Source organism: Schistocerca americana, chromosome 2 (genome assembly GCF_021461395.2).
Source record: "Schistocerca americana isolate TAMUIC-IGC-003095 chromosome 2, iqSchAmer2.1, whole genome shotgun sequence".
Classification (NCBI taxonomy): domain Eukaryota; kingdom Metazoa; phylum Arthropoda; class Insecta; order Orthoptera; family Acrididae; genus Schistocerca; species Schistocerca americana.
The window spans coordinates 549,971,221-549,984,696 of NC_060120.1; the positions used below are offsets into that span (position 1 = coordinate 549,971,221).

A 13,476-nucleotide genomic window follows, 5' to 3' on the forward strand; every position below is an offset into this window, starting at 1 on the left:
GTTAGTCAACTCTTCCATGCCCGTTTAAAACACTGTAATCTCATCGAGATACGTCACACATTATTATAGTTTCGTTTCCCTAAATACACCAGCCAATAAACTCTGAAAGGTGACAGGTGCTTTCTTGAGTCAAAATAGCATTCGACGATATTGGAAGTGACCTCCCAGAATGGAATAAGCTGTCTTTTGTCGATCCTTTGGCACTACTTCTAGTTGATGATATATGCTCTTTAAATCCATTGTGGGGGAAATAGTTGCACTGACCAAACTAGCCGCATGGGATTAGCCGAGCGGTCTGAGGTGCTGCAGTCATGGACTGTGCGGCTGGTCCTGGCGGAGGTTCGAGTCCTCCCTCGGGCATGGGTATGTGTGTTTGTCCTTTGGATGATTTAGGTTAGGTAGTGTGTAAGCTTAGGGACTGATGACCTTAGCAGTTAAGTCTCATAAGATTTCACACACATTGTTTCGACCAAACTCTGTTAAGTTTGGTATTGGATATGGATCAGTTATCAGTTGTACACTGAAATATTAATCGCAGCAAAATCTCTGTTTTGAGTGCCATCTGGCGACTTCTTCATGACTGAAATTGCTGGTGCTTCCCAGAGACTATCACTATACTCGTACTCAACAGTATCACCAAACTGCTGGTCCATAAATTCTTCCATTTCCATACGGGTTCTTGTACACTGGAGCATTATCCTCTGTTAGTATCCTATGTTTTCTAGTGGCTTTCCTGCTAAATAGAACACTCTGATTAATCAAACCTATGAATTGCTTCTCTACCGTTTCGTTGTAAATGTTTCACTTTCTCATGTGCTGCAGCTGACAGTTTGCTTGCGACAGAGGTCATTCCTAGACCTATCCGTGTCATCTTCCCCCAAGATATCCAAATTAGGAGTCAGTAAACTCTTTGGTAGACTCACTTAATCCCTGCCAAAATTATCAAGACTGACCGGACCAATAAAATCTCCATCCAAGTCAGTGACGCGCACTATACAGTATCTCTGCGTACAGAACAGTGTGACTTTTCCAATTATTCGTTATTTTCCAGTGGCTCTACATAATGTAACACATACTTAGGTTGAATCATATCAACCCAGACCAAATTCTTTGTACCTTTCAGTACCATATCACTTAAATTGATAATTAGTGTCTGTGTCCACAGTTTATTGGGTTCCCATTTCATAATCTGTGAATTTTGCGACAGTATATCACATGTGGCTGTTGTCCCTAGTGGAAACAGTGTCTCACCAATTTCAATTATACACTGCAAAAAGTCAACTGTATGATTATTAGCAAGAAGGTCGAGTACCAGGATAGCACAATACCCCTCATCAACACCAGGCAATGCTTCTACGTGCTCTCGAAAACACTTATTTCCTACGTTAGAACTGAACAGCATTTTCAGTGACTTCACGTCATGATGGCCTACTGTGCGTAACCCATACTATGGCGACCAGAGGTTTTCTCTCCCCAAGAAATCCAGACTAACTACTGGCACGTGAGTCCCTGTGTCCGCCAGAAATTTATGTTCTCTATCATTTGCTTTGCCTAGCAAGCAACAAGCCGTCTCTGAATATGTTTCTGCAGTCTCGTGCTCTACTGGGAAGGCCGTTCAACGGTTGAAGCACCCCCATTCTTGTTTAATGAATGAATATTGAGATATTGCTTCTAACGATCAGGCGCTTAATGGCCCACTTCCCAGTATTCGTAACATTCGGGCGGCTGGCGACATTGTCACACCTAAAACACTTCACTTACTAAAAAGAACACCGCGATCACTTTGTCTTCATGTAGCAATGTCGATCTCCTCCAATTGCATGGCAATCCTGATGGCAGATGATAAGTCACTTGAGTTCCCCTTTCTGATGCTTCTCAAAATATCAGCAGAAATACTTCTTAGAAAAATATCCAGAGCCCTATTCTCTGCTTCATGCAGAATCACTTTATCGGCCTCTTCATTCTTCGTTAGTTCATACATCTGCGAGTTAAGTTCCCTAATTATGTCAGAGAAGGAATGCACTCATTCACCTTCCTTCTGCGAGAGTCCATTGAGTTTCTCCCTAAAAAACGTCGTGATGTTCTTCTTCTGATAGCGCTGTATTAGACCGTTAGGACCGTTAGTCAGTTTCTCAAATGTTTGGTACTCACTGATGGTCCTGTGGTACGTAACATACATTTTCGCTTCATCCGTAAACGTTAATCTAGCCATAACCAAGGACGTTTCTTCGGAAATTTTTGGAAATTTGGTGGAAGATTTTGCGTCACTAACAAAAACTGATACATCCACGCCTGCTTTCCACGAAAATGACGCTATAAGGCTAGTTGCTGGAGGATCAATAGAATAGCTGAGTACACTCAACACGGTTTTATTTTCATATGAATCAAGGAGTTCACGCCCCTCCAACGGCTTCCCATTGCTCTGTTCTCCTACGCAGTGCATCACTGTCTTGCCTGTGTTATGTTGTAGTTCCCAACAACGCAGCTGTCTGCCTCTTCAAAGCTAGCACCGCTTCATTCTGAGTTGCTGCTCTTGTGTCTGGCATTTGGGTAAACTCCATCTGCCGTTACACCAGAAAAGAAGGAGACTACACAAACAGCAGGCACATAAGACAAATTAAACTGCACTTAATCTTTATGCCGTATCATAGTCCAACGAGATTCTCTGCGCTGGTGTACTTCGTTATCAACCCTTCAACAATTAATATAAGTAGATGACACAGCTTGAACACATGATACGTCATACTGATATACATTACAGAACGGACACCTCAGCGGCTGCAAGTAAGTTCCCATGGAACGCGGACAATCCTGCAGGTTCCTGTAGTCTACCAAATGACACTTTTAACACACTGCAAGCGTCCTTAGCGCTGAACATGACCAAAAAAATACAGAACGAGAAAACAAACAAGTATCTATCTTTCACCACACAGGCATTGTTACAAACTCTAGCTCATAGCTGTTGATCTCACATGAGAGCTGCGTAGATGGTCGGATGCTGTTCTCCAAGATATGTGAGCGTGGCATCTGGTTTATATATCTCTACCACTGTCAAACTCTTGATGAAACCAGGTAGAAGGGTCTTACAATCATCTGGGGAGAGCCGGGCGGGATGCGGTGATGAGGGCCTAGCTACGCTCGAGAATGCAAAGAAAGCATAATTGAAGATGACATATCTGTTAAGCAGTAATACAGTATTGCTTTCCAAAGCGCCTCACCACAGCTGGGTCAACAGAGCAGCGGAATAGAAGAGAGGCGGTATGTACTTAACTTGGGGTTCCACCAGTGAAGCAAAGCATCCAGTGGCGGCGGTTACGTCACGGGGCGGCCGTCGACCCGTGGACGCCGGCAGCCTCCAGCCCTACATATCGTTCTTGAAAGTCGTCTCGTTGACTTCAAAGATGTGCACTCAAGAGTCACGCCTCCAGGTCATCTGCAACACTCGCTGACTCGCAGTGAATGGTTCTTAGCCCACGTTCAGGAGAAAGGGGCTGGCATCATGGGCGTCGGCCTCAGGAATGGGTGAGCAGCTGCAGAAGCCCTCCAACCCTAATAGAGGTGACGGACAGCGTCCTGGTCACGCAGATCAAGCCTCCAGCAGGCCTGCAGGGTGATGGCGGCCTCTGCGCCCATTATTGTTGCCTCGGAAGTTGGCAGTCCAGCTGGAAGCAGCATCGTTCTCCCACTCTAGCACTGTCAACCTCTTGATGACACCAGATATAGGGGTCCTACAATCATCGGGAGAGAGCCTGGCGCGATGCGGTGATGGAGACCTAGATACGCTCGATAACGCCAAGAAAACGTCATTGACAATGACATATCTAGTAAGCAGTAATACAGTATTGTTTTCCAAAGCGCCCAACCACATCTGGGTCAACAGAGACTCCATAGGGAATCGAAGACAGCTAGGCGTGCTGAGGGTCGACCCCCATAGCCTCCCCTCTCCGTGGATAGATGCAACAAAGTGCTGAGACTAAGCACTGGGCAGTCAGCCATTCCTACTCAGCAATCCAACATTTGTTAAGAATAGTGAAGTATTTGTGTCGGCGCTTCCCATGCGGCCTGTGGCGGTGGGGATAGCAATGACATCATGTATCCTCGTTTTCCCTCACTATTGACATGAGGTTTGACTTAAATGTCCACATTTCAGAGGCGCTTTTCTGCTGGTATAGCATTGGAATATTTACTGTTTCATTGTACCTAGTATGAGGGTAACTCTCGGTGTGCATGCTTCACTTGCAGACTTGGATGCTCTCTCGTTCTCCCGTGATGTGATATCTTCCAAGTTTGCTGGAAGTCTCTCGGTTTTTTTCCCTAACTGGCAATCTACAGGTCATTGACACAGGCGGCGCGGCGTCCGGGAGCTGCCAAGGTAGAACTTGGACGAATTTTTGGTGTCTTCTGAGGATTCTATCCTGGGGCATAACCGGCTATTATGAAATCAAGTTTGTCTTTCTGTGTCTTTTGTGATTACTCATAGAGTCAGCCCATCCACACGTGTTCCTGCATTTCTCCAGAACCAAAACTGATGTCACATAAGGTCGGCCCAAACCAGGTTTTACATTATTCCTTAAATGATTCGTTTCAGTATTTTATAGCCATTACTTGTTAAAGTGATAGTTACGTAAAATTCACACATGGCAGCACCTGCCTTCCTTGTAAACTAGATTACTACATTCTTTCTGAAGTCTGGGCGTATTTAGCCACTCTCATTTATCTTGCGCACAAGCTGGTTCTGGTTTGTCCTGGCTCGCTCTGCCAAGGATCTAAATGTTTCTGAGAGAAGGTGTTGTTTCGACTTAAGATTTTCAGTGCTCTGTTGAATTATATTTACCTTATCACACTTTCATACACATCTTCATTTAGTTCCTCTTGTATTTCTGTAATATTTCCTTCAAATTCGTTATTATTATGTTGTTCTTCTCCATATTCCTTCCGCCTTTCAGCTTTTCTTCCTTTCCTTGGTACTGGCTATCCGTCTGAGATCTTGATATTCGAACTGCTGCTTCTTTTGTGACAACGTCAGATATCTCTACGGAATAATGATATACTTTTGCACAGTTTCGTGGTTAATTTTATTCACAGTGTACTGGAAAAATTTTCTGGGAGGAAAACTTCCCGTTTTTCCTACTGAGAAGATGTCGTCCCAGAGTGGTCCCTGGGTCCTCATTGTCAGCCGAGGGAGAACGGTGGATCTCATTAGGCAGGGTGAAGATCCCCTGGGCACTGAGCAGTTTTCGCTGAAGTAAGGCTGTGGCCTGTGTAATGGGACATGCTCCTCTAGCACAACCTTTCCTCAAAATTAGTTGCCGATACTAGCATTATTTTTCGAGCTTTCGATAGGTCAGTATTATCTCAGTTGCTTTTCTGAAAACTTTCACGTAATTTTACACACACCATGTTGAATTTCAAGGTAAAATTTATGAAAAGGAATCACTTTATAAAATATTTTGGTTTCGATGTTATACTCGATAAGTACTAGTTCTGGATGTACAGTTAAAATAAATTTTTAAGAAATATTTGATATTACGAATTACTTGCACACATAAAATTTTTGTTTTGAATTACGCAACACTGTACTGTTTAACATCTTTGTTTCTGGATTCATTGATGAAATAATAATCTAAATTAATAATGTAACGAAAACTAGTAGGAATTCATTTGTTAAGAAAAATTGTAAACCATGTGGAATGTTAATACTTCGGCAGAGCGTCAGAGTCATAAGCGTGCCTCTGATGTGATCGGATCTATTTTTGTATAACAGGTGGGAACAATGCAATTTCGGCTTTGTTAATGTGAAAAATCAAAATACTGTATGATATCTAAAATGTGAGATAGTCAGTGGAAAATATACTAACGTAAAATTCTGCAACAACAATTTTCCAATTTATTTAGTTCAAATCAATCCAGAGGACCTGAAGTCAGATTTTCAGCTTCAAGAATCAGACACCTAGACAAGAAGACCTGGAGCCATCTCAACATGTCAAGCTACGTAAACTTGAAAGCTTATTGTAATTCTCGCTCCCCTCATCTTCATAAAAGACTTTGCTTATTAATTACTTGGACTGGACATTGTTTAATGTGGACAATAGATGGGGGAAGAAAGGAGGGGAGATATTACACCCGGTTCGTACTTTTTTCGGTAGAGCCGGCTCCTGTGCTAGCTAGCCCTGATCGGAAAGCACCGTACCAACACTGCCGTCCTTAGATAATAATTAAGTACGATGTATTTGCCTGTTCTGTTCAGACACCAAAGAACGAGACACCGAGATGCCGCCCAATATCCTTGAGAAAGTACTTTGATTTCGCTTCAGAAGTGGGTGTATCTAATCGAATTGAATCGCCCCATCATCGTGCTTGGAGGGTAGAATCCGATGAGCCAGTGTGACACCCATCCATCCCGTTACCAACCTCTTATTGGTTAGGTGCGTTCTGTACGCCAAGAATGGGAAGTTTCTGCAGCATTACCCCATTTTCTCATGAAGTAGTCGAATCTCTTGTCCACCATACTAGCAATAGCATTGACCCGTCCATTCCATACAGATTCTTTTTTTTTAAGTAGCCAATTTTCGAGGGAGATCTATGGATCTATGTTTCGTGATCAGTGAATCGTCACCCTTTCACCATGCGGGTCACTTGTCTTCCGGTCGCAATTCGGTGGTGATCCGCTCACTGTTGGCTGGATTTGGGGAAATGAAAGTGTTATAATTGTGGCAGCACGATCCATAGTCACAGCAGCCCATTTTTTGCTTACTTTGCAACGCAACTTGTGTAGTTACTTTGCATGGTTATCTTTGATTTCACGAGCTGCCCAGATTAGCAATCTTGTTGTGCTTTCCCCATTATGTTTCGCAAACAAATTGGCACTTCCCCATAGTCTTAGCACAGTTTTGTAATTTAATTTGTGTTTTAGAGAACATTGTTTTCTATTTATTGTTATTGTGGTTTTTATTGGTCACTAGAGCATATAAATATCTGTTAATCTCAGTCTTGAGTTATACTGTAAAATCCTTTGCATTAACCTATAAGCTTTCCAGGGTTATGTTACCCACTAATAATAAACATAAGCTGGTGGACGCCTAACTTTGTTGATCTCACAGTGTAGGCATTATCGTTGTGCGCAGTGGTCAAACTCACTGGTGTGTTATAACAAAAATTCCGAGAAAACAACGAGCATTACATTCGCTCGCCTTGTATGATCAAAAATTTCTTTTATAATGAGCACTGCACTTACTCTCCTCGACTCTGATCCAGAATATGGACTAAGCTTTCACTCTTTTATCCAAAATCTCTTAATTTTCTCATGGACAGCATGTATCCTTTCCATACTTTTGCATACTTCGACATCTTCGCGTTCTTCGCTGGCCATTCCAGCTTTGACATTTCCTACTTCCTGTCAGTCTCATTGTTTAGACTAGGTATTCCATTTTGTCTGCTTCATTTGCTGAATTTTTATTTCTCCTTTCGTTAATGAAATTAAATATCTTTTTACCTGCCTCATACTCTATTATCTTCACTATTTCACCTCTCACAGCTACTCATTCGTCCTTATTGTATTCCTTATCCCCGTTTCGGTCAAACTTTGCCTACTGCTCCGCTTGAAAGTGTCAACGAAAACTGGTTCTTTCAACTCATGAAGGCGTCAGCTCTAATTTCCTACCTTTCTGTAATATGTTCAGTTCAGATGCGAAGTTTATAAGCAAACAATTAAGGCCCTCAGTAAAGATCCGATCCCGCTTCTAATACATTCGGCATGTTTTCATTTAATGTAGACCATATTTCATTACACGCCACGACTTAAGAATATACATTATCTATAAAACAGGACAGCACTCATATTTATGGTTAATGTCACGTTTTGAAGTAATTAGGACAAACGCTATATGTTTGTAAGGCCCCTACGAACTCCATCAGTGAACACCGATTTCTGTGTTATTATATAGCTGCCCTTCTTTCATCGATGCAAGAAGATACCTTTTTGCACTTATATGCACATACATGCAAATTTACATACAGGAAAACGTAATTTGACTTTTGTTGTGGTTTATGTTCGGACCAAATATTTCAATCGACAAGCTAGCCAATGCTTCTTACCGAGTCACACTATAGTAACATGTGATTAAAGTAAAAGAAAAATGGCGTAAATGCATCAATGTGCTAAAGGCAACATGAATGCATTACTGAATGAAATACACGACGCAAATAACGATGTGGCTACAAACGTCAGTAACTCACAGATAAAATGTAATAGTTGATTAACTACGTCAGCATACATGAATTTTAAGACCTCAAGATGGGCGAACTCCTGAAACATGTTACGGCGAAATGCAATGCAAATAAATTTCTACTTGTATTTCTTGAATGGATTCAGAATTGAAAAGTTAAGGTAACTCCGTATTCTGACACACACTGTGACCGATGTCGCTAACGTGGGTTTGTGCTGTGTTGCTTGACTTGGAAATAGAAGACTGAAATCCTGGTTGCAAGAAACATGTCACCGCCAGGACCTGACCGACAGTGGCAGAAGCTGTAGTGAGGTACTGTTCCTAACCACTAATTTCTAGAGGAAACATCGTGCGTACAGTTCCTAATTTGTGGGTAGTATCTTTTTGAGGAAAGTTATGTTGATATGGTAATACGTCTTTCGAATGATCAATTTCGTGTCCTCCTTATAATTTTAGCGATAAGTAGGCAACATGCAGCCATCAGCTTTCTTTGTTTAAGTCCCATCATCATAATTGTATCGACAGCTCGAAGCTACACACGCGTACATACACGCACACACATACACACACACACACACACACAGAGGAGAGAGAGAGAGAGAGAGAGAACAGATTACGATCGCGGTACTTGATATGCAAGTTGTCTGGTTAGAGTCTGTTGAACGTCATTTACACCAAATTCTCAATCTCTCTCTCTCTTCATCTTCCTGTCTCTGATTATTTATGTCTTTCACTTTGCCTCTCTCTCTTTCTGACGTACACAAACAAACACACACACACACACACACACACACACACACACAAACACACACACACACTGTGTTCTAGGAGATTGCTACTCGTAATGAACCGTTATTAGTTGATTAATTAAACTTCGGGCAAATCACATAAGATTAGTTATTAATCACGAGTAAAACAACACACTTCGAAGAGCATTGCTCACCCTCAGATTTAGTATACAAGAGACGTCGCATAAAAAAAATGTCATGAGGATGAGGAGGGAGAAGGGCGGTGGGCGATGGTAACTGTCAGTCGGTAAGAAGGCAGCTGGGAGGAGAAGATATTCAGACAGTTGCACCAATACATTTGATCAACTGTCAGAGCTTAGTGGAGAGAAGCCACATGTAGCAGACCTCATTCTTCATAAGGACGGGGAGTATGATGTAGGTATTGACCTGGAAAAGATAGCTACTCAAACTAGTGGCTCAATTTTTCAGCGTCATGATCGGTCATTGCAGTGGTGCCAGATGAGTCGGTCAATAGGGTGGGTTTCAATGGTGACGGCCTGCACTTCAGCAGGTATGGAAGAAGAGTTTGGCCAAGGTTATAGGCGATAGTGTAGTGGGCGGGGATGGGATCACCCATGGGGAAATTCCTGTAGTGGTTGGTATTATTGCTGCGGCTTCTTTAGACTGCAGTCAGCTGATAAGTGTTCCTGCTTAAAGGAAGTCTCGCCAACCAAGGATCCACCTTCAAAGAAAGTCAGTTATCCAAGTAATGAAGGAATTACCATATTTCATCAAAATATAAGAATTATTGAAGTTAGTGAACTGCTTATAGATGTGGACTCTGAGATTATTGGTATATCTAAGTGCCACTTAAATAATGTGACAGTTAAGAGGCTTCCTTTACCAGGAAACAGATTAGCTGGCTATTTTTGAAATAGTTCTTTTCAGCGTGGGGAGTGACCATGTACGTAAAAAACAGTGTTCCATTTGAGTCCATACATGTCTCAAAGCACTGCACTGAACAGGTTTGTTGTGCAGGGGCAGTTGAAGTTAGTGAAACTAAAGCTCTAATTGTTATTTACAGGTTCCTTAACTCTGACTTCAGATCACTTCTCTTTAAGTTAGAGAGAGTTCTTGGTTCACTTTGTACAAAGTACCAAAAGTTAGTTGTATATGGTGACTTCAGCATTAATTTTGTAAGTCAATTATTCAAAATGACAGTCACAATCGCGATATTTATTTTGTCGCCAACCGGTTTCAACCCGCCATGGGGTCATCTTCAGGGCAATTTACACCATTTGGTCGCTCGCTGGAGTCGTCAACCTGCCTGTGCACGGTTGGTAGTGATAGTTACCAACCGTGCACAGGCAGGTTGACGACTCCAGCGAGCGACCAAATGGTGTAAATTGCCCTGAAGATGACCCCATGGCGGGTTGAAACCGGTTGGCGGCAAAATAAATAATGCTATTGTGACTCTCATTTTGAATAATTGATTATAAGAAAATTAATCGCTGTTTATCTCCATACAACTATGCTGTCTCAAAATTTAATTTTGTATGTGATTGTGCAGGAAAAAGGATACTGAAAGATCTCCTAAATTCATAGGACATGGTGCAGACAGTATTTTTTCCAACCAGAGTGAAGGAGAACAGTAGAGAAATCAAGGCAATACTTTTATTCATTCTTCTTTACTAGACAGCAAACTCTCGTGGAAAGCTCACTTTCAGGATCTTGTTCAAAAACTTAAAGCTGCCATTGTTACTATTAGAACAGTATCTGAGATATGAGATAGTTCGACACGAAAAGTACCATGCTTCTTTTTATTTGCTTATGACGTATAACATTACATTTTGGAATAACTCTTCCCATTCTCAGAGGGTATTTTTGACTCAGGAAAGGGCGATTCGAGCAATAAGTCGTGTTACGTACGCCAACCTCTTGTTGACCCCTGTTCATATGTCTGGATATTCTCATGCCTCTCAGTATGCATATTTTTTATTGTCGTTTCTTGTTGACAATATCAGCTTATTCCCAATTAGCAGTTTTAACTCAGTTAACGCTATGCAGAAATCCAATCTGCATTTGGATCGAAGTTCCTTGATTCTTGCGCAGAAAGGCGTGCAGTGCTCTGCTGCATCCAATTTCAATAAGCTACCACAATATTAGCAGTAATCCACGTGCTTTCAGATCCAACCTGAAGAGTTTACTAATGTCTCACTCCTTTTATTCTGTTGAGGAGTTACTTAAATAAATAAGATGATTCCTGCGTTATAATGTTTAGTATGCATACATAAACTTATAGCTTGACGTCTTTTTAGGATTCATAAATATTTTATTTTATACGTTATTACTTTTCTGTTGCAAGTTCATGACTGAAACATTCCATAACGATGGAGATTTTTTCCTGAATTTGTCTTACGAAACTAGATGTGTAAAATAATTAATAAATAAAAAGTCATCAAATATGTGTAGTAGAGAGTCTGCATCTTGATTGCACTGCCGACTCGCAACTTTGCTATGTCGGGAGGCTGATCTACGGGATCGCAAAAACACACCGTAGGCCCCGTGACAAGGGAACAGTGTGGTGGATAAAGCGAAAGGGCGCTGTGTATGAAGATAGAGGCTGATGGATCCGGTGGAGCCGGTCGCCATGACGAAGAAAGACCCGAGGATGAGAAGTAACTTCTCGAAAAACGTCGTTTGTTACGCGATTTACCGCCAGGTATATGATGTTGAGCCATACCTCTGTTTTCCATTTATAAGTCAGCAGTTATACTGAAAGTTCACTGAGGTGATAAGTCATGAGATAGCGATATGCCTATATGAAGGGCAGTTTACTGGCAAAGCTATCATTTGTACTCAGATAATTCATGTGAAAACGTTTCCGACGTGATTATGGCCGCACGACGGAAATTAATAGACTTTGAACGCGTACTGGTTGGGGACCTAGACGCATGGAACATTCCACTTCAGAAATCGTTAGGATATTCAATATTCCGAGATCCATAGTGCATCCGTTTCGAGAATACCCCGTTTCAGACATTACCTTTCACAACGGACAACGCAACAACTGACGGCCATCATTTAATGACCAAGAGCAGCAGCGTTTGACTAGAGATCTCAGTAACAGAGAATCAGCATTGCGTAAAGTAACCGCTGAAGTTAATGTTGGACGCACGACGAACGCATCCGTTTGTACAAAATGGGGGAAACTTGACGTTAATGGGGTATGACAGCAGGCGACCGACCCAAGTGCCTTTGCCGACAGCACGACATCGCTTGGAGCGCCTCTCCTGTGTTAGTGACAATATCGATTGGACCTTAGTGGTTTGGAAAACCGTGGACTGGTCAGGTGAGTCGCGATTGCAGTTGATATGAGCTGATTGTAGTGATCGAGGTGGCGCAGACCCGATGAAGCCATGGGCTGTAGTTGTCAGGTAGGCACTGTGCAAGGTAATGGTAGATCCATAATGGTGTGGGTTGTGTTTACATGGAAAGGACTGGGTCCTCTGGACCAACCAAAACAATCATTGACTGGAAACGGTTGTGTTCGGCTAGCCGGATACGATTTGTGGCCATTCATGGACTTAGTGTTCCCAAAGAACAATGGAATTTTTATGGATTACAAAGCGCATGTCACTAGGCCATAATCGTTTGTGATTAGTTTGAAAAAAACTTTGGAAAATAAGAGTGTAGGATTGGGCTACCAATGGAACATTTATAGGATATAATCGAGAGGTCATTTCGAGTACAAAATCCTACACTGGCAACAGCTTTGCAACTACTGATAGCTCAGAAAATCTTAAGGCACTTCCAGCGACTTGTTGAGTCCACGCCACTTCGAACTGCTGCACTACTTCAGGCAGAAGGAGGTCCGACAAGATACTGGGAAGTATCCCATGATTTGTTTCAGCTTAGTGTAAAATGCTACCACGACAGATCCTCTAGCGAGCGGGCGCAGCGCGTGGTGCGTTCATGCAGTGCTTGTGTGGGTAGACAGGTGTAGAGGGTACATACCGTGCCTCTGCAGGTAGCTGTGCTGGCAGCCCGCCTCGTCGGCGCACCCCTGGCCGCGTTCGGTCGGCGCGCAGTCGCAGTACGAGTCACACAGGTTGGCGCGACGGATGCAGCGACCGTTCGGACAGCGGAACTTGTCGGCGCCGTCACAGGCTGTACCTGCAACCATCGCCACGACCGCCTCACCGCAACGTCTCCTCTTCATTTAACGGCGATGTCAACAACATCGGCTAAGACAATTAGCCATTACAATAATATGACTTAGGCGCTCAGTGAATGGAGAATTACGAACTCTATTCCAGTGTGGCTGAGAGACGCCAGTAGCGAATGAAGACGTTAGTGTAATAAGCCACCTAAAGATTAGAAAAATTGACCTTCCACTGTACGAACTGGAAGTCAATACGCTGACTGATTTATTTCATTTGTGGTTCGTAATTTTACTATCAGCGCATCACCTTGTGCCAGCTGCCCCTAACATTCTATAATGACAACGATAACTAACTTAA

The 13,476-nt window shown here is 42.5% G+C and overlaps 1 protein-coding gene across 1 annotated transcript in view; it reads right to left on the minus strand.

Annotated features, from left to right (window-relative positions):
• LOC124594160 (G-protein coupled receptor GRL101-like) overlaps positions 1–13,476 on the minus strand; it is a 356,496-nt gene that overhangs the window by 248,233 nt on the left and 94,787 nt on the right. Inside the window, exon 6 of the mRNA XM_047132516.1 lies at positions 12,971–13,129. Coding sequence (XP_046988472.1) covers positions 12,971–13,129 — 159 coding nt within the window. The remainder of the gene's footprint in view (positions 1–12,970; positions 13,130–13,476) is intronic.